This window comes from Erpetoichthys calabaricus, chromosome 1 (assembly GCF_900747795.2).
Source record: "Erpetoichthys calabaricus chromosome 1, fErpCal1.3, whole genome shotgun sequence".
NCBI classification, from domain to species: Eukaryota; Metazoa; Chordata; class Cladistia; order Polypteriformes; family Polypteridae; genus Erpetoichthys; species Erpetoichthys calabaricus.
In genome coordinates this window covers 276,500,400-276,523,123 of record NC_041394.2, presented here as the reverse complement: position 1 = coordinate 276,523,123, position 22,724 = coordinate 276,500,400, and the positions used below count along the sequence as shown (strand labels likewise).

At 42.2% G+C, this 22,724-nt stretch overlaps 1 protein-coding gene across 14 annotated transcripts in view; it reads right to left on the bottom strand.

The window, feature by feature from the left end:
• Positions 1 to 22,724, bottom strand: part of shank3a (SH3 and multiple ankyrin repeat domains 3a) — a 1,882,192-nt gene that overhangs the window by 85,648 nt on the left and 1,773,820 nt on the right. For all 14 annotated transcript variants that reach the window (XM_051931529.1, XM_051931540.1, XM_051931542.1 and 11 more), the window contains one exon: positions 14,754 to 14,889. In XM_051931529.1, the coding sequence (XP_051787489.1) occupies positions 14,754 to 14,889 (136 nt within the window). The remainder of the gene's footprint in view (positions 1 to 14,753; positions 14,890 to 22,724) is intronic.

Below are 22,724 nucleotides of genomic sequence, written 5' to 3'. Positions count from 1 at the left end.
AGTCATAACAATGTTAGCTATGATGACACTTGCTGCATCTTGCATAAAACTGAATTGTTAACATTGAATTAAATGGGAATTAGATTATGCCAGTATCCTTTTACCTCATTTCTTTGCTTCAGGAAATAGTCAGGCTAACTCTTCAAGATTTTTCCCAAATGGAAAACGACATCTTTTTCAGCTGCAGTTCATTAGTACTTCAGCTCTCTTTTTTCTCCTCAGAGAACTCTCTTTGATGTTATTCCTATATTCAGTGGGTGCGTCTTTATCCACCTGCCCTTATTATCCTTTTGTTTGACCTTGATCTGTCCAGTTAGTGTATCTCATTTCTTGCAACCCTCAATCAAGCTAGGTCGTTTCCTGTTTTGAAAACTCCCATCCTTGGTTTTTCTGCCTAGTTTAAACTCAATGTTAAATATTCCTTTCTGTAGAGAAACAAATGTGCTGTTTCTTCTCATCTAATGCAAAATGTAAGGAAAAAATAATGTGCTTGAAACATTCTAGCTTGACATTCAGCCCCACCATAGCAATTATGCTGCCATCCTCTTGATTCTGACTGATCATCTGCTTAATAGAGCTAGTTTACCACCTTTGATTTGTCCTCCTCATTGACAATAAATTCTAGACAAGGTTAAGGATTTGATATATTTTTTAAAACCTTATAAAAGTTTAAACTATTATACTGCAGGGTTCAGTATACATAGTATACTTAGTAAAGCTGCTTCATGGCTTTATGGATCTGCGTTCCAGGACATTCACTCACTGTCTTTGTGAAATTTTCACAATCTACCTATATTTATGTGGGTTGTTTTGTGAGTACTCTGTTTTCCTTCAACATTCTAAACATACAAATGTTATTTAAGGACTCCATACTGGCACCTAATAATGTGTGGATATGGGGAAATGTTCTGGCTCATTTTGTGATATAACACTTTATTATAGAAAATGCTCAAGTGGCTATTTAAGTGACTAAATGCTTTACGTTTTCTTGTTAAGTAAAAGTGACCTTCTTAAACTGATTATTAGTAAAAACTTATGGCATATTTTATTCTTTTTATGTTTGTATAACAATGTTTATTTTTATTCAAATTGCACTCTATCATGAAATAACATACAGTGGCTGCCCCACTGCCCCACTGGCATGGAGTGGTTAATGGGGGAAATTTAAGTACATACAGTATGTGAGATTAAGAGACCAGCACACAATGCTTCATTAGCAGTGCTGAGTGTTGGTAGCACAGCAACTACACTATTCTATAAAAGATCTGAGTCAAGGAAGAGAAGGGAAGAAAAACAGAAAAGAAAGGAAGGCATATGTCCAAAAAAGCAGCAAGAGAACCTGAGTGACAGTGGGCTAATCCTCTGGAAGAAAGGGTAGTAAGCAAGGAGTGCTGCTCTGAGGAGATGGAACAACTCCTGTTGATGATGGGAAGATGCAGAGGGAAATCAAGGGCTCTAGGGTCACTGCGGACACTGAGTAAAGTGTGCTCAAGGGAACTCTCAGTGAATGCCTATGATGTGAATGGGACAGAGCCAAGAAGATCGACACCCTTAGGGCTCGTTTATACTTCACACTCAGAACCGTTCTTAGCGTTCATTTGATGCGTCCTCTGAGCAGGTCCTCAGAAATTAATGTGACGCGTGCGCGAGTTGCAGTACTAGCAAAAATTTGGGGGGCGCAGTGTGCTGAAAGTTGGAATGTGACGTCAGAGTCTCTGTTTACTATCTACATGTGACAGAAAGCTGCTTTGCGGATCCTACGAGATCGGTGTGCACGCTTCGATATTTGATAAATGGTTCGATGTGGTGAAGCAAAATGCCGACATACAGATGTATTCATGGTGCTTTTATATTCAAGCGTCACATATTCCCAATCATAATGACACGATGCGTTTTAAAAGTCTCACATACCGTCTTCTGTGCCGTGTTTTTTTCTAGGGCTTCCTCTGCTCCTGACAGCAGCGGATCGCCAGCAATAGATCGCCACACTGAACACATTAAATGTATGATATTCCAACTCTATGCACATTTAGAATCCTTAGATTTATACTTAATATCACTTTCATGATGAAAAGCATTAAAGTATGTATATTACATTTTACAGATAAATCGGTAATTTCGTTTAAATAATGAATACTGTTAATAATTACACACATGGGGGTGACACAGTGGCGGAGCTTTAGTGCTGCCATCTTGCAGGGAGTCACATCGCTGATATTCCCTGCCTGGAGTTTACATGTTTTCCTGCTGGATTTCCTCAGTGTGCTCCAGTTTCCTTCCAAAGATATGCAGATTTGGGGATCTGGTGCCGCTAAAATGACGCTAGTGTATGTGTGTGCTTGTATTCACCTTGCTATGAGTCGAGGCCTCGTCCAGGGATTGTTTATCACTCGTTCCCAATGCTTGCTGGAATGGATACATCCCTGGATTTAATCAATAAACATCCTTTTCAGAGATATTGCGGTAAGGTGTCATCGGAATTTAATGGGTGTTCCAGGCAATTCATAACACAGCGAAGCTGAACATGTTCTCACCGTGATAATATCTCGCACTGCCACCTGGTGGATTCCTCCAGATGTATGCAAAGTACGCACACAAGTATAAACACTAAAACGCTTGCGTGGCAGGAGCGTCCACTGCAGCATGCATCACGTGAAGTATAAACCCGGCCTTAGGGTCTTGTGTCTGCTGATTTATTGTTCAGCGGGAGCAGAGGGGATGGAATGTTTACTGGCAAAAGGAGGAAGTATGGTGGACTGTGATTTTAAATGTTTAAAATTGGTTATTCCTAGAGCTACTGTTTCTAAGGATTTATTGAAAGATATTTATTTGAACTGCACAGAGACACTGAGTTTTCTGTTTTTGTAATAAACATATTCTTTTGCATCATAACAGTTGTGTTCTCACTGTTGTTGTGTCCTCACTTACCCTAGTTTATCCTCGGTTATGATGTCCTGGGAAAGAGAGGATGCCTATGGCTTTGGGCACCTGGGGCATCCCAACCCTGTGATTAACTGGCAGCCCTATCCAGCATTGGCTCCTGCGTTGTACCAAATGCGATTAGGAATGGTTACCCACAAAACCTCACATGGAATAAATGTATTTTAAAATGCATGCCATCATCAAAACATTCCAAAAAGATTTTCTCTTAAAACTGTCTTATTTGAGGTACTATAAAACTTCCCTGAAAGGAAGTATTCATCCCTGCTCAGTTTTTGAATCTAGCCAACTGGTATATTCTGTTTAATGTCCTTTTTTGTTCCTTTCTAGACTCAAAATAAAAGGGCTGGCCAAATACAGTTCTATACAGTTTTACTCACTTATGAAAGTTAGTGTTACAGGTTTGTAATGATATGAGCACATGCATTCAGATCACTTGATGCGACATCTCAGAAATTATACACCTTTACAAGCAAACACTATACATCTATATAGAATTTTTTCTTAGTTTTAGCCATGAGCTATTATTCACAAAGGTAATAAATAGCTAAGGTACGGATACATTTTTCTGAAATAAACTATGTATGCACTATGCTAACTCCAAATGCAAATCACAGAAAACTAAAAAATGCATGTAAAAGATACAAGGCAGGGGTGGTGCGCAAAAAGCTAAGAGCAGACAGGAATGAAATAGATGCTGAATGAGTCAGTAAATGAGCTGCTTCTGGGAAACCACCCTTGTTATGCAGCTCTCAGTGAATCAGAAGTGATGTGATTTCTAAAGAGCTCTTTCTAACATGTACATGAAGGTCACAAAAGACAGTACGTTATCACAGTTTTTTTTTTGGCAGAGCATGATTTCATTGTACTTTCCTCTTTTGTAGCCATACAGCACTCTTCATTATTGTGGGGTTTAGGTTTTCTGGGTTTGGTGCTAGGACTGGGATAAAAATTTAATAAACTGATGAATCAACGAGTCAGTGATCCAGAGCGTTTAACTGGACTGGACCAAATCATTCAAATCTCTTAGAAAAACACCAGCATGTATATCACTAACCACAAAGTGCATGATTTAACTGGGGTTAAATTGCACATACAATAAACAGTGCTCAAATGTATGCGGAGCCTGTTAAGATGGAACAGAAAGGCTTCAAGGTTCAAGGTTCTTTTATTTGCCATTTGTGCATAAAACCAACAGTTAAAGCACATTGGAATTCTTGTGCAGAGCTCTGTCCGAGTCATAGTAAAACATTTAGAAAAAGATTAAAAAACAGTAAAACAAAATAATAAATAATATAGATTATACCAATACTATACAGAAAGGTGGTAATATCTACTCACAAAAAAATACAATATATTGTAGGTATTGCCCAGTTAAAATATTGCACATTTTTCACTCGTCATTTACATGATAAGTGAAGTGAGGTAGCGTGAGGTTATTACACATATTCAATAAATTTGTTTTGCCATCAGTCTGACTGTAGCGGGGAAAAAGCTATTGAAAAAACTTGTTCTGTAAGTGATGATGCTGTCCGCTCTGCTGTGTGTCAGATTGTACGTACAGTTTTTGTGTCTGAGCAGAGAGTGAGCTGGATGGAGTGAGTCCCTGTTAATTCCCTCTGGTCTTTTCCAACAACGATGAGCATACATAAAGTCCATGGAAGTTAGTTTTATCCCTGTGATCCTCTCCGCAGTTTTTATGACTCTTTGCAAAGCCTTCCTCTCTGCCTGTGTGGTGTTCCCATACCAGACAGTGATGCCTGTGGTGAGAATGCTCTCTATCAGTCTGGGTGAGAGGGCGATGGTTCAGACCGGCTTTCCTGAGCAGCCGAATAAAATATAGCTTTTGCTGGGCTTTTTTCACTGTGGCTGTGGTGTTAAGAGTCCAGCTCAGGTCTGATGTAACCTGCAATCCCAGGAATCTTTGGCTCTCGGCCCTCTCCACCTCAGTCCCTTTGATGATAAGAGGCTGTAGAGGGGGATGATTCTTCCTGAAGTCCAATATTATTTCTTTGGTCTTATCTATGTTGAGGATGAGGTCATTCTCCTCTCCGTAGACAAGAATGTTGTTTACCATGGTCCTGTACCCTGACTCATCCCCCGCCTTGATGAGCCCCAAGATGGTGGTATCATCAGTGAATTTAATGATGATGATATTGTCCTGGGTGGAGACACAGTCATAAGTGTACAGAGGGAAAAGTTTGGGGCTAAGGCAACAGCCCTGTGGGGATCCTGTACTAACTGTGAGCTCAGCAGACACCCGTCCTCCTATTCTTACCACCTGTGGTCTATCTGTCAAGAAGTCCAGGATCCAGTTGCAGGTGGGAGTTGGGACGCTGAGGTCTGTCAGCTTCTTGATCAGTTTTCCCGGGCGGATAGTATTGAAAGCAGAACTGTAGTCCAGGAAAAGCATCCTGGCATATGTTCTGCTACTTTCCAAGTGTTGCAGAACGTGATGTACGGCTATTGCTACCGCATCATCCACTGATCGATTGGGGCGGCAGGCAAACTGGAGGGGGTCAACAGAGTCCGGGACCATATGGTTGATGTGCGTGAGAACCAGTTTTTCTAGACATCTCATAGCGACTGGTGTGAGTGCCACTGGCCTGAAGTCGTTTAGAGTAGATGTGTCCGATCTTTTGGGGACTGGTAAAATGGTGGAGGATTTAAAAATACGGGGGACTACTGCCTGGAATAATGACAGGTTGAAGATGTCAGCATACATACCAGCTAATTGGTCTCCACAGTCCCTCAAAATTCTGGGAAGAACTCCATTGGGTCCCACCGCCTTGTGGGGGTTCACCTTCTTCAGGGCTTTCAGGACCTGTGTGTGTGTCACCTGAAAGGCAGTGTCTGTGGGGTCACAGGGGGCCTTTGAGGGTGTGTCTGTATTCAGCCTGTTGAACCTGGCATAGAAGGTGTTTAGGCTGTCTGGAAGGGTGACATCTCGGAGATCTGTAGTTGTTATAGTTCTCCTGTAGTTTGTGACAGATTGAATTCCCTGCCACATGCTGTGCATGTTGTGGTTAAGGTAATAGCCTTCAAGTTTTTGTGAGTGAGCCCTTTTGTTGCTCTGATGGACTTCTTCAGCTCATATTGGGCTCTCTTATACTCCACTTGATCTTCTGACTTGAAGGCCTCCTGCAGCTTCCTGATTTTCTGTTTTATATCCCCATTAAACCAAGGTTTTTGGTTGGGGAACATATGCACGTGCACCAGCTAATGTAGTCACCCACAGTCTCTGTATATTCATGAATATCGTTAGTGGCCTTTTTAAAAATGCTCCAGTCTGTGGCCTCTAAGCAGCCCTGCAGACTAGCTTTTGCATCATCAGTCCAGATATTGACGGTCCTGGTTGTGACTGGTTTTGTCTTGAACCTTTTGTTATAAACTGGTTTAAGCCGGATCGCCAGGTGATCAGACTTTCCAAAATGAGGTTTTGGTTCAGCTGAAAAGGCGTTTCTAATGTTACTGTAGCAGTGGTCCAGTATTTTATTTCCCTTGGTGGGGAAGGTCACAAACTGATGCATTTTAGGCATATTTTTCCGGAGATTGCAGTGGTTAAAAGCTTGGGAAGTTGAAAGTGGTCCTTGCTACATTCTGCCCTGTTATGGGTGTGATACACAGATGGCACATGCCCATTTGAGACCATCTCTAATATACCCAGCACAAAATGCAAATGCATACTACTTTGACTCTCTTCTGTGTTGAGTTTACATGTAACCCTCATGTGTTCATATCGGCATAGTCTGAGAATATTGGTGTTGCCGTCACATTCATTTTGAATTAAAATGGTGTGATATAAATGAGGATAGTTAGGTGGGGCTGATAACATCCCATCCAGGACTGGTTTAAAAAAATCACATGAAAGCATTTTTTCTTATGTAGATGTGTATGATGTTCAATGCACATTGACCTTCGAGTTTCAAAATTAAAAAACTTTAATTAAAGAGTGCATGCTATAGAAATAAAATCAAATCAATATGCCACAAAAGTCTCATTATGCTGTAAAAATGGAGTGAGTGAGAAAAATTGAGTTACTGACGTTAAACAATAAATTATTTAATTACTGTCTTTGTCATTGACAGTTAATCTGTTGAAGTTCCTAATTTATTTTTTTATGTTTCATGAATTACATAATTCTGTAAGATTTCTAATTCATTTTTCCATGCCTTTCAGTGTAGAAGAAGTTTCTAGCCATTAGGCCTAACAGCAACCAAAGCACACTGTTTTTAAGACACAGAATAAGAGAAGTTATTGATATACAAAAGGATTATCCACATATGATAACTGCTTATATGTCAATATAAATGATGTTGTACAAGACAGGTGCAATAAATAAACATGTAACACAGAAAAGACTGGCAACTCTTAGTTAGTTTATAGCTTTTTTAGGTTTTATAATGTTTTCTTTAGTGTTTTATTTTGTCACAGTCAGCATTTCCTGCTCTAATGCACAGCCTTGGCAGAGACAATTAAAATGTTCTGACACGATTCAAAGATTTTGTTTTCAATGTAGTCAAAAGCTTATAAAAGCTAGAAGTTTACAGTTACAATCAAAGATGTAGTTCTGGGGTGTTGTGTTAGCCATTATGGATGCAATGAAAACTCAAGCAAAATGACACCTTTTACTGGCTTACTAAAACAATTACAATATGCAAGCTTTCGAGGCAGCTCAGGCCCCTTCTTTCTGATTTCATCTTGCCTAAAGGAGGGGCCTGAGTTGCCTTGAAAGCTTGCATATTTTAATCTTTTTAGTTAGCCAATAAAAGGCATCATTTTGCTTGTCTCTTCATTGCAATCAAAGATGTGAAAAAGGTCTTTAGCTGGCTGACCATTAGCTACTTGGGTTCTAATTTATCTGGACACAGATAAACAGTTTAACAATACTAAGTCTTTTAGGATGATCTCTAACTTTGTTTAGTGTTGTGTGCTATAGCTTAGGGTTCAACAAATGACGTTTGCTTTCATTGGAGTGATTCTCTTTGTCATATTTTCTCAGCAGTGTGGGGTTGTCTTTCTCAGCTCGCTGTTAGGCTCTTTTCGGTGTCCTAAGGTGCTTCTTTAAGTAATAGCTGCTATTTAGTTTTCCCAGAGTGGACTCAGTCACTGGCAGAGAGTTTCTGTTGAAGGAGTAGCTCTTATACATAGTTCAGGGCATTGAGCTCCAAGGCACCATTGGATAATAGCTCCTAGGTTCAAAAGACGTTTGTGAATTTTTTGCACCACAGAGATGCACTCTCTTATGTCCTGCACAGGCTTCTTACACAAAAACAGTGGGTTGCTGGTTTCCATCTCCAAAGAGAAATAAGAGATGTATGCACCTAGTTCTTAAAACAAGGTGTATTTTTTGGTAAATGAATCAAGGTCACTTTCAATTATATTGAGCCTTACTGAGTCAGACAGAGTTTAGTTGGTGGTTACAAAATTAAAAGTGAAAGTCCTTTTGGCTGCCTTTTTGGTCGGAAAGACTCTGTATAGATATGTCAGCTCAACCTTGATTTACACGTTTGTTATCAGATGAAGTACAGAGAGCTGATTGGAATGCTTGTGTCTGTTAAGCTTGCTTTTTAAACAGACCTTATATGGCACTGAAAGCATAGCAAAATGGGAAAAATGCCCACTTTGTCCTACAATGCTTTTAAAAATATTACTGAGTCTAATATAAAAATGTCATAATATCATAACATAGAGGATACCTTAACTTTCATAATCTTTGCTTGCCCGTCCTTTAGCAAACTTCACTGTGATTGACATTTTTATTCTGCATTAGGTCCTTTTCTTTCTTCATACACTGAATTGCAACTGCCCCTCATATTTAGCACAATCAACCTTGGGAATTTTTCATGTCTAAAGCATAAAGAAGTTTTAATGTTCATAGCACTATATTATCTTTTATTGTTTAATCAGTATCAAGTTTTCTTAAAGTATAATTGTGACAGAATTGTAAGGTATTACATTATGTTAATTGTGGAGAGTAAACAGTGCTATTCAGAAGTACTCTTCATTCTTCCTTTGTTTTCAAACTGTTAATTAAAGTTAAACACGTTTACAGATTTAGTGATGTCAGCTTGTTGACTCATTATTGAATTTGTTTGTTTTTTTGTAGACAATGATACTGGCTACAATAGTGACCAGCTGTTACTAACTTTTTCCATTTGTTATTTCTGTTAGCAATGCCCTGGTATGACACTTGTCACCACATGAACTTCAGTTAAGTGAAAAGTAAATTAAAGAAAAAAACAAAAAAATTTTAACATTTTTAATTAAAATATACAGTACAGTACACTCCTAAGCATGGTGAACTTTAGAATGTACTTTACCTTTATTATTTCACCACACTCCTACTGCTTGTAAAACAATCAATAAAATAAAAACATAATTGGTAATAATAGTCCATTTAGTGTGAAGGCTCTTAACTCCAGGATTTTAATTTTATGAATCTCACAGGTTATAAGATGATGAAATCTGTTCCTGGTCCTGACTGACCTAAGCCTTTGCCTAATAGAGGGATAATCTCAGTATTGTGATATTTTTGGAATTACAATATCATGGCTAAAGGAAAATAATGAGGAAGGGTACACTTGTGGCAATACACCTTTCAGGAAACAGAGACAGGATAGAAGAGGTAGAAGAGGAGGAGGCATGAATCAACATAGAAAATGTGTGTGTTAACTGATTACATCTTGCCTGAAAAAGGGGCCTGAGTTGCCTTGAAAGCTTGCATATTGTAATCTTTTTAGTTAGCCAATAAAAGGTGTCATTTTGCTTGGCTTTTCTCTTAACTTATTAACAGAGATCTAATGAGTGGAATGTGTAATAGGCCACTGAAGTCTCATCATTTGTGAAATACCATCTTGTTTACAATGAAAAGAAACGCTGCAAAGAAGTGGTGATTATCGGGAGTGAATTCAACTTTCCAAGTGTTAAGTGGGAACCACATTTCTAAATGACCAAAGAGTTACATGAAATGTTCATCAAGACAAATTCTTGCTTTCTCATCCAGTTAATCCAAAGCCCAGCATGTTAGTTTACTTTTTCCTAACACCAGTGCAAGAGAAACAGAAGTAAAATTTATTAATAATCTGAGTAATAGTGATCACAGTTTGAGAAAATTTGAAATACCTTTTGAAAATGTACTGATGAAAACTAAACAAAGAAAATCTGAGAAAAGCTGACTTCTAGTAAATGAGGAAAATGTAGAATGGAAGAATAAAACTATCCTATAATTTTCTTAAATTTCTTATGCGATGGGTGAGAGTGCGTATGTGAATGTACCTGGTGATGGACTAGCATCTAATTTAGGGTTGGGTCCATGACCCTGCAATGGACAATAGATGAATGAATGAATTTTGTAAATTGGTTAATTAGTAAAACACAAGGTGAACTGATAAGGTAGACAAAATTTTACAAAGTCAGAGGGTAACTGTCAAAACCAAGCAAACACACAGGAAAAGCAATTAAATTTAGTAGACAAGGGCAAAAACATAAAACACACTGAACAGTATTCAAGAAACAATATGCTCAAACTTATCTATATATATTTATGCAACTACTCACAAAGTGTGCACAGTTCTGATCACCACTGCAGAAATGCTATTGCTGCATTAGAAGTCATACAAAGAAGAGCAACTGTGTGTATCTATTGAGTAAAGGCCATGTCCAACTTTAATATGCAAAGGGAATTTAATTTATAGTATACAGCATAAGCTTTCACTCAAAGGTGTTTTAATTTCCTAATTATTAGTTGTCATATTGGTAAGTACTCTTTTTACTCAATGTCCATTCTCTCACCTTTTGTTGATCATACTTCTCAAATATCTTTTAATTTTATAATCTGGATAGCACTCTTAATTATTGACTGAGAAACTATCAGGCTCTGAGAACAGTTAAGTGTCCTTTTTTACAGCTTTGTCAATTGTTGACATCATCATGACAATGCGGGTTCTAATCCATGCTCCCATCTTCCTTCTGGAAGCCCTTGAACCCTACACCGGCGGTAATGTCACTGATGAGCTAGGCAGTGAGGCACAACAATGAAGCAAGGAGATGGTGCAAAAAGTACAAAGTGCTTTTATTAAAAATAACAAAAATCAAAGTGTCCAAATAAATAGTGCAGTGCTTCAAAAATCTTCAAATAAATAATCCAATAAAAACAAGTGAAAGGTGGAGGTTAAAACACGATAGAAAAAAATCCTTTAAAAACAACGAGGTTAAAACAATGGCTGGAAGCCATCCTTTTACAAACAAAGCCCGGTGCCTTCTTTCTACTGGTGACTCCCCTGCTTCTCCCATCCAGGCTATGCACCAGGGGAGTCATCCTACTTGCAGCTGACCTTCTCTCTGCTGCCTTCTTCTGGTCTGTTCACCTCGCCGATCCCTGGCTCTGGTAGGCTTCACCAGACTGTGACTTGGGCTCCCCAGCAACCAGGGCGCTAACGCTGGGCTTTTCACTTCCCAAGTCCCGACTCCCGCTGCCTTCTCGGCCTTATGCGGCGAGCCATCCTCCTTCCGGTCACTCCCACTCCTCACTAATGCTCAGCGGGAGCAACCACTACTGACTGCTCCTGGGGTGCCGGCCAAACACCCAGGCTCACTGCTCAGCTGCATTTGTTCTCTACAACGAGCACCTTTGCTGGTTCACGCACCGGCTTTCTCCTCCCTGCTTCCTGCCTTCTCTCCTTCTTAACCTCCGTCCGTTTTTTCTTTCCTCCCTCCTAGCTGCCTCGCACTTCTATTATTTATCACAGGGACGTGGATCAGTTGTGGCAATTAGCAGCTCCCGGCATCAATTATGGATGTGGACGATTCCTCACCTGTGCGCTTAAGCGAGGACCGTCTGCATCACGAATCACCCGTGAACTGCTCCCACCACACTACCACACCCCTCTCTAAGCCGCAAGTACGGCGACTATTTATTTAAAAAGTGGCCTTTTTGACTTGAGCTGTGGACCTGCTACACCACAATGAGTTGACGTCTAATGTTGTCAGAGTACAAAATAAGGGGTTCTCATAGTGCTCCATAGTTGGCTAAACATTACTCTGGTACTATGGAATATAAAATATGTAGGCTACATAGAATACTGTCATTTATGATATGACATAAACAAAAGTTAAGGTATCTCGTACCTCTGACCAGCAGCACATAGAACACCCCCTTTTCATGACATCTAAGCATTTGGACAACTTGGCCAACGCTAAAATGGCCATTTAATGTGGCTTGATGCAATTACATATCATTTGCTAAAACTCCAGTTAGTCAATTACGCAGAAGGCAGGAGCACACCAGTTCAAAGGGAAAACATGGAGCAATAAGAGGAAAAACCTTAAAATTTGCCTTTCATATTTAAGCATATTGTAGACAGCACAGAAATAGAAGGCCTGGAGCACAATGCACACTGAATAATAGTTCATCCCAGTAACATAACAGTCTTGTTTATTGAAAAGTAATAAACAGCAAAACCAGCATGTACTTTTACAGTATATATGTTATATTTTGATGCTGGGAACACTTGCTAGTGTGATCATACTAGTGTTTGTCAGACTGCTGCATATTTAGCCTAGCCCTCAGTGCATCTTCACTTCCTCTTTGGCACTCACAGTGAACCCACTTCTATGTGTGAGAATAGATGCCTTGGCTGAATTTACAATAGAAAGACCAAAAGGGTTCCTTGTAGAATTAAAGATTTGATTAAAAAATATGAACCTAGTAGTTGGAAGGAGGACACAATTGAACCAAGTAAAAAAAAAGTAGGCTTCAAATGCAAATCTATTAAAACATATAAGCAAAATCTCAAGACAAAACATATTTTAAGAATGTGGCAAGGCCCAAAGGAAAAAAGAAACAATAGCAATTGTATATTAATATTAATTAAATATTAATTGCAGGGTACATGCTCAATGACTAAGCACTGAAGGATGGTCAGGAGTTTATTTACAGAAAATAAATGTGCCATAGAATTTAAGTGAGCCACAATTAATTGTCGTGTGAACAGAAACAAACCACATGTAAAATGCCAACAGGTATGTCAAAAGGTATAATACTGTGGCATGGGACAACAGCTTGGGTTTAATTGTACCTTGATCATGTGGTGTATTTGTAGGAACTTTCCACAATGTTTAGAAGTAAAATTCCTAACTATGCTAGCACTCAAAGTGGACTCAGAAACTGAGCTGTGAGTAGTGGACACATGGCTGTCTGCTGTGTAATCTTTATGATCTTGATTAAAAAACGACTTCTTCATTTTTCCAAATCATTGTTCTGTAATCTATATTTCTGTCAGTCTTCTCTTGTTGTGTCAGTGTGAAATCTGTCATGGCAATGGGATAAACCAGACGTCACCCTAAGAAAGTTACAGTAGTTTTAAATGTTGGACTTGCAAAGAGATGAACATTGGACCAAGCAGATTAAGAAACAGGACTATCCTCAAACCGACTCATCAGTGCCCTTGTCCAGGTCATTAATGTGCCCTTTCAAGCAGACCTGGGTTAATAATGAATGATTAATGCTTCCCACTTTATATTCTTCAAGTCAGGTATAGCAGTGTTTTGTACCAGGAATGTGTTTTTAAGGTCAGAGATCAGAAATGTTTTAGATAAATGATTAAAAGGAGTGTGAGTGCCAATTCATTTGTGAAATGAAAGGAACTTTTATTCACTCCTAACCAACAGGTATGACTTACAGATGCCCTGTTATTTTAAGTCTGGTCTAAGCCTACACATTGTCCCAATTTAGAAGTTGGACCATGTTGTCCTTTTAAAAAGCATGTCAGGGATTAAAAGAAAACCACAATATGTTATTTTAAATTTTTGTGTTGTGCTGTGTTTACAGTGTCAAAGCTCGGTTGCTAGAACATTACTTGGGGGCATCTGATGTCTCAATAAGTGTGGTCATGTACTATTTTAGGCCATCCCATTTAAAGCCAATATACAGTATATGCTCAGTAATTGTACCTTTTGAAACAAAGAAAAGATTAAGTGGTGAGGACATACTTCTTTTTGTGTTAGATTGTGGTTTTGACGTTTTGCTTGTTTAATGGCTAAGTTTTTTGCACATAATTTTGGATGCTGATCTAGTTCTTTGGTGTTACAATTTGGACCACTTTATGGGCATATGTTTTTAAACAGAATCTCTGTTACTACTTACAAAAGAAAAGCAGAATTTTGATCCAAAAATTCATAATAGATGGGGACCTGGAGAGACTGGCAGGGAACTAACCATTACTCTACAGCCCATTAGGTGGCAGGATATAGTCCAAGTGTGGAATCTTGTTGTTCTTTAAGTGAAGTATCCTAGAAGCTACAAAAAATACCTCTCCATTAAATGTGTACACCCCTTAGGGTGAAGTGGTCTCAGTCACTACCTGAGGGCACTGCGACTTGGTGGCCCCAACACTTTATAGATTCAATCAGACCTTGGAAGTGGTCTTAGCCTTAAATTCAATTAACCTTGTGTGTGAAGTGTAAAGCCAGGTCAAGCCATAGTCTCAGTGACCTTAAGAGTGGTGTGGAAATTTGAGGAAGACAAGCAGAGAGAGAAAAAGAGACAGAGAGAGAGAAAGAGTCAGACTGAAGATCACAGAATGGAATGCTTTAAAGTGATTTCATTGTGTCTCTTTTGTACTTTTCCTGTTTTCTCTTTGTTTGTAAGTTGCATTTATAATAAAAACACATTTATAGTAATGGGAAAAGGCCCCCTCCTATAACATTATTTGTATATATCTGGATCTAAATACATATACAGTGCAACTATCAACGTGAGAGCACAGATTACTATGATGCCTACTGAACATGTATACAGTTAAAATCCATACCTTTTTTGCGTACCACTTCTTCAGTTTCTGGTTTCCGGCTCACAGAAACTACCTTCATTATCAGATGATTCCCTCCCTGCCGTATCAATGACACCACTTGCTTGTGCCCTACTTTCACCACGTTCACTCCATTTACCTGAAAGGTAGCAGTTTAGTAGAATTTAGCACAGCTTTTAAAAGTTAACAAATTCCTTATAGAGCTGAGCAGGATGCACTTTTACACTTTATGATCCATTTTCAGATGCATTACCTTAAAAAATGCTTGATTTTTGTAGTATTATTTGCCCGCAAACATTTAAGACAGAATGTGAGCTTAAATATTTCCTAACGGTTTAATGGATATGTATTCTTTACCTGGTAATAATAATAATAATAATAATTCATTACATTTATATAGCGCTTTTCTTAGTACTCAAATATATGGCTCAAACTTGGAATTTACTAAATGGATAAGAAAACTTTTTGTGAAGAAAACATGCTTAAAAAGTTTAATGTACACATTAAAAAAATCCATTCACCTTCTGATCACATCTTTTTTCATGGGGAAGCAGTAGCCTTTTTCAGCACTATGCAGTCTAAAACAGGAACTAGTTGTATATCAGACAACAGAAAACTGCACGGCATACTCACCCAAACTAGGCCAGTTTATAAGTACTGAACAATGTACTATGAGTACCTGACAATATCTACATACTATAGATATAGGAAGCCCCCGCAGAAAGTGACAATGTTGAGCAATTTAACTTAATTTCCTAAAGATATGAGGCAGAACTACTAACCACTATGTCTCTAGGATGCATATATAATAAAAGTGTGAAAGCTTGATCATATATCAAAAGATAGTATCAGCCATCTTAAGTTGTGAATACTGGGGTGCGTACAGCTGCCCTAACCCCGACACAGACAGGCTGGACACAAGTTTCACCACACAGCACAAGGTTTTATACACAGTCGGGAAGTGCTTTTCTCTGCTCCCCACAGCAACACAATAGCCCCAGCACAGTAAAACACAGTTCCTTCTCTCAGCCAGTCCTTTCGCCTCCACTCCTCCTCATGAGCTTCGTCCAATTCCTCCCAACTCTGGCTTCACGAATGGAGTGAGGTGGCCCCTTTTATAGGGCACCCAGAAGTGCTGCAACCCAGGGTTCAGAAACTGTCAAGGCCCTGGGTTGAGCTCCTAAGCTCCCAAACTGTGGCCCCACTGTGAGCCAGGGGGGTTGCCCTCTCATGTTTTGGGGTAGGTATTGCCCTGAATATGCACTCTTCCCCGGTCCAGCACAATGTATAGTGTACAGTAGAGCTGCTGAACATTGTTGCTCCTATATTTAGATTTATTTTTATACTAGTTTACATGCTATTTTAGAATATCTACAGTTCCCAAAAACAAATACCAACATAAATTCTTTAGGAAATTTATTGGAAAGTTTTCTTTTTCAATGTTTAACACTACAACCTACATACTACATCTATAAAAAATAACCTTGGAGGTCTTTAACAGGGCCTGCATAGTACCCACATGGCAATAAAAACCCAGCCTTTTCAGCAACGATTAAGCTTTACATTAAACAGGCTTAAGGAAAAACTACTAAAACGCTAAGGCAGTGATCTTTCTTTGATGACAAGCCTTAGTTTTCAAAATAAGCAAAGATGGGTTAGGGAATATAAGTGAATACCATATACAGTGGATTCAGAAAATATTTAGACCCCCTCACTTTCTGCACAATTTATTGTTGTAGATTTGATTTTAAATGGAAGATTGTGCCATTTTGCTAATGAATCTACACTCAATAACTCATAATGATAATGTGAAAATATTTTTTAAGATATGTTTGCAAATTTATTAAAAGTCAAAACCTGAAATCTATTATTTATATAGATATTCAGATCCTTTGCTGTGGCACTCCAAATTATGGTCAAGTGTTTGCTTTAATTATCCTTCAGACGTTTCTAGACCTTCACTGGAGTCTACCTTTGGAAAACTGAATCGATCAGACATAGAAAGGCACACACCTGTGTATATAAGGTCCCACAATTCTCACTGCATGTGGGGACAAAAACCAACCAATGATGTCCAACAATTCCTCTGTGGACCTCTGCAATAAGACTGTAGTGAGGCATCTGCATAGTCAACTGTGCTTCCTGATGCAGTAGTTCATGAAAGCATTATGAAAAACTCATCACAGAAAGATATAGTACAAAATAGTTAATGGTCAAGTACACTTGAGATCAACAAATGGAAGGGGATTTAGAAAAAAAGCTGCCACAAATGAAAATATAATAAACCTATTACCCATTGTGAAGGATTGCCGGCTTTCTACGCCGGCCCTCACCCCCAGGCCGCCAGGAGGAGCTCTCCCGACAGCATGAACGTGCCCCGAATTCCAGCAGGGCATCATGGACTCTGTAGTTTATATGCACAGCCCTGCTGGATACCATGGGGGCCTCCATGAGTCGCTGTAGGGAGGTTGTCGGACTCTTATGTGCCCTATAACCCGGAGGTGCGTCATGATCACATGACAGGAAGAAACAACGTGCCTCCGGGGTGAAGAAGAGTTTTTATACGACCCGGAAGTGTTCCTAGTCATGTGGACAGAGAGGGCGAAACACTTCCGGATCAGGACTATAAAAGGACTATGGGAAATCCCAGACGTCGAGCTGAGCTGGGAGGAAGGGTGGCAAAGTGTCTGGGAGTGTGGAGGATTATTGATTGTTTATTGATTTATTATTTGAGTATTGTGGAGTGGAGGGTGCTTTGTGCACTGTATTGTCCGAATAAATATAATTATTGGACTTTTACCTGGTGTCTGGAGTCGAGTCTGAGGGTTCAAGGGGTCACAGAGACCTCAATCTATCACAGTTGGCGTAGTCGGCAGGATTCTCTGGCCGTCGATTTTGGCAGAGGACCTGTATTTAAAAAATTTTACTGTGGACAGAACCCTAAGAGGACAACGTCCAGACACGCAGCAACATCGCCTGAACCTACCTTTACCAGGTCTGTTATGGGGAAGAAGAGAGGTAAGCAGAGCGGCAGCGCCAGCGGAGAAGCTCTTCTCATAATGGCCAACGCTCGGGAGGAGCGACCATGCGAAGCGGGAGAAGCCTACGGAGGAAAACTGCATCGAGGTATGTGCCGGGGAAATAATTGAAAATAATTTTGAATTAACTCACTTTGTACCTTGCACATACCTCGGGAAGAATCATCCGGAGGCTCTGCGGGATGCAGACAAGACTCCTATAAACGGTGGCAAGCTCTTGTTCGAGCCGGTGAGAGAGATGACTGACTTCCGCATGTCGGCAGCCGACAAGGGACACGTGACCCAACCCAAAGCTTTCTGGGAAGGAGGTGGTCCACGTCCCGCTGTTTGCTCCTTCTCCGAAGAAAAAACGGACTTGGACTTTCCAAAAGAGAAGGGGGAGGCGAGCGAAGCACCGCTCACCCCGCAAAAAGGTAAGGAGGTCCGGGAATTGGCTGATCCGTATGTCGATAAATTAATAAAGACAGACGGCAGTTCGCCAAAGAAGGCAACCCGGCCCTCAGACAAAAAAGACTCCAATTCCCAGAAGCCTCCGCGAGACCCGTCAGAGCACGTGCCGACAGCAGACGTGCTCATTGGCTCCCGACCGGCTGGTAAGGCTAACAAGGAAGTGAGCCTGCCTCTGGCCGAAATAAATAACTTTATAGACGTGCGGGAACTCGAAAAATTAATCGAACCCGTACGAAGTATTTTTCAGGTGCTGAATGAGATCAAGAGGATCGTCGGAGACCTGGGAGCGACGGCCGAAGCGCCGGTAAAGAAGGTGGATGACTACCTACGGCGACTAGGACGTGAGCGTCCCGTCTTATATGATTTGGCGGTACAGGCTAGTAAAGACAGTACCGTATATAATAATATAGGGACGCAGTGTGAAACGGGCCCGTGTTTAATAAGTACCGGGTGCCAAAGCACTGCGTGCCCTACAAAAGATTGTGGTACAATGACGGAAGGGGCGGTGGAAGCGCCGGTCGAACTGGGGCAGCTGAAAAGTGCTGGCTCTTGGAACGTGGCGGGGCTGAAGACGCCGCCTCGGGTTAATTTAAAATCAAAGGGCGTTCAGACAGAAAAAGGGCTCTCTTTTACTAATAGAGAGACCCAAACTGTGGAAAAGCCCCAGATTAAAAAGGAGATCCTAAAAGAGAAACGGAGTCTCCTGATAAAGTGATAAGGGAGTGGTCATTAGAAACTGAAGGGGCGGGGGAAGCGCCAATCAACCCGGAGCAGTTGGAAGGTACTGTCTCTCGGGGCGATGTGGTGCTAAAGACGCCGCCTCCAGCTAAAAACAGGACAACGGGCGTGCAAACAGCAAAGAGGCTCTCTCTTCTCCATAGAGAACCTCACGCTGTGCACAAGCCCCAGAGAAAGCAGGACATCCCCGAAATAAAACGCGGGTCTCCTGACAAGGTAAAGAAAAAGGCGGACAGCAGCAAAGCAGCCGTAAAACCTCCCTTGGGGGAGGAAAGGGTGGAGCTAACAGAATTCCCGAGATGTTTCAGGTCTCGGGAAGAGAGGCAACCAGGAGGACGACGGCGGTGCTACAACTGTCAGCAACCGGGCCACGTTTGGCAAAGTTGTCCCCGGAGGACAGGGGAATGGAGGAATAACCGTTACACCGTTCCCCCTAGACAACATGGCCGAGGCCCGGCTGACGCGTTCTCCTGGAGGAGGACATCCCTCGCGGGGCTGGTCGCTTCACCCCAGTTGACTTCGCTAAGGGGGGGGGGTGTTGTGAAGGATTGCCAGCTTTCTACGCCGGCCCTCACCCCCAGGCCGCCAGGAGGAGCTCTCCCGACAGCATGAACGTGCCCCGAATTCCAGCAGGGCATCATGGACTCTGTAGTTTATATGCACAGCCCTGCTGGATACCATGGGGGCCTCCATGAGTCGCTGTAGGGAGGTTGTCGGACTCTTATGTGCCCTATAACCCGGAGGTGCGTCATGATCACATGACAGGAAGAAACAACGTGCCTCCGGGGTGAAGAAGAGTTTTTATACGACCCGGAAGTGTTCCTAGTCATGTGGACAGAGAGGGCGAAACACTTCCGGATCAGGACTATAAAAGGACTATGGGAAATCCCAGACGTCGAGCTGAGCTGGGAGGAAGGGTGGCAAAGTGTCTGGGAGTGTGGAGGATTATTGATTGTTTATTGATTTATTATTTGAGTATTGTGGAGTGGAGGGTGCTTTGTGCACTGTATTGTCCGAATAATTATATTTATTGGACTTTTACCTGGTGTCTGGAGTCGAGTCTGAGGGTTCAAGGGGTCACAGAGACCTCAATCTATCACAGTTGGCGTAGTCGGCAGGATTCTCTGGCCGTCGATTTTGGCAGAGGACCTGTATTTAAAAAATTTTACTGTGGACAGAACCCTAAGAGGACAACGTCCAGACACGCAGCAACATCGCCTGAACCTACCTTTACCAGGTCTGTTATGGGGAAGAAGAGAGGTAAGCAGAGCGGCAGCGCCAGCGGAGAAGCTCTTCTCATAATGGCCAACGCTCGGGAGGAGCGACCATGCGAAGCGGGAGAAGCCTACGGAGGAAAACTGCATCGAGGTATGTGCCGGGGAAATAATTGAAAATAATTTTGAATTAACTCACTTTGTACCTTGCACATACCTCGGGAAGAATCATCCGGAGGCTCTGCGGGATGCAGACAAGACTCCTATAAACGGTGGCAAGCTCTTGTTCGAGCCGGTGAGAGAGATGACTGACTTCCGCATGTCGGCAGCCGACAAGGGACACGTGACCCAACCCAAAGCTTTCTGGGAAGGAGGTGGTCCACGTCCCGCTGTTTGCTCCTTCTCCGAAGAAAAAACGGACTTGGACTTTCCAAAAGAGAAGGGGGAGGCGAGCGAAGCACCGCTCACCCCGCAAAAAGGTAAGGAGGTCCGGGAATTGGCTGATCCGTATGTCGATAAATTAATAAAGACAGACGGCAGTTCGCCAAAGAAGGCAACCCGGCCCTCAGACAAAAAAGACTCCAATTCCCAGAAGCCTCCGCGAGACCCGTCAGAGCACGTGCCGACAGCAGACGTGCTCATTGGCTCCCGACCGGCTGGTAAGGCTAACAAGGAAGTGAGCCTGCCTCTGGCCGAAATAAATAACTTTATAGACGTGCGGGAACTCGAAAAATTAATCGAACCCGTACGAAGTATTTTTCAGGTGCTGAATGAGATCAAGAGGATCGTCGGAGACCTGGGAGCGACGGCCGAAGCGCCGGTAAAGAAGGTGGATGACTACCTACGGCGACTAGGACGTGAGCGTCCCGTCTTATATGATTTGGCGGTACAGGCTAGTAAAGACAGTACCGTATATAATAATATAGGGACGCAGTGTGAAACGGGCCCGTGTTTAATAAGTACCGGGTGCCAAAGCACTGCGTGCCCTACAAAAGATTGTGGTACAATGACGGAAGGGGCGGTGGAAGCGCCGGTCGAACTGGGGCAGCTGAAAAGTGCTGGCTCTTGGAACGTGGCGGGGCTGAAGACGCCGCCTCGGGTTAATTTAAAATCAAAGGGCGTTCAGACAGAAAAAGGGCTCTCTTTTACTAATAGAGAGACCCAAACTGTGGAAAAGCCCCAGATTAAAAAGGAGATCCTAAAAGAGAAACGGAGTCTCCTGATAAAGTGATAAGGGAGTGGTCATTAGAAACTGAAGGGGCGGGGGAAGCGCCAATCAACCCGGAGCAGTTGGAAGGTACTGTCTCTCGGGGCGATGTGGTGCTAAAGACGCCGCCTCCAGCTAAAAACAGGACAACGGGCGTGCAAACAGCAAAGAGGCTCTCTCTTCTCCATAGAGAACCTCACGCTGTGCACAAGCCCCAGAGAAAGCAGGACATCCCCGAAATAAAACGCGGGTCTCCTGACAAGGTAAAGAAAAAGGCGGACAGCAGCAAAGCAGCCGTAAAACCTCCCTTGGGGGAGGAAAGGGTGGAGCTAACAGAATTCCCGAGATGTTTCAGGTCTCGGGAAGAGAGGCAACCAGGAGGACGACGGCGGTGCTACAACTGTCAGCAACCGGGCCACGTTTGGCAAAGTTGTCCCCGGAGGACAGGGGAATGGAGGAATAACCGTTACACCGTTCCCCCTAGACAACATGGCCGAGGCCCGGCTGACGCGTTCTCCTGGAGGAGGACATCCCTCGCGGGGCTGGTCGCTTCACCCCAGTTGACTTCGCTAAGGGGGGGGGGGTGTTGTGAAGGATTGCCAGCTTTCTACGCCGGCCCTCACCCCCAGGCCGCCAGGAGGAGCTCTCCCGACAGCATGAACGTGCCCCGAATTCCAGCAGGGCATCATGGACTCTGTAGTTTATATGCACAGCCCTGCTGGATACCATGGGGGCCTCCATGAGTCGCTGTAGGGAGGTTGTCGGACTCTTATGTGCCCTATAACCCGGAGGTGCGTCATGATCACATGACAGGAAGAAACAACGTGCCTCCGGGGTGAAGAAGAGTTTTTATACGATCCGGAAGTGTTCCTAGTCATGTGGACAGAGAGGGCGAAACACTTCCGGATCAGGACTATAAAAGGACTATGGGAAATCCCAGACGTCGAGCTGAGCTGGGAGGAAGGGTGGCAAAGTGTCTGGGAGTGTGGAGGATTATTGATTGTTTATTGATTTATTATTTGAGTATTGTGGAGTGGAGGGTGCTTTGTGCACTGTATTGTCCGAATAAATATAATTATTGGACTTTTACCTGGTGTCTGGAGTCGAGTCTGAGGGTTCAAGGGGTCACAGAGACCTCAATCTATCACAGTTGGCGTAGTCGGCAGGATTCTCTGGCCGTCGATTTTGGCAGAGGACCTGTATTTAAAAAATTTTACTGTGGACAGAACCCTAAGAGGACAACGTCCAGACACGCAGCAACATCGCCTGAACCTACCTTTACCAGGTCTGTTATGGGGAAGAAGAGAGGTAAGCAGAGCGGCAGCGC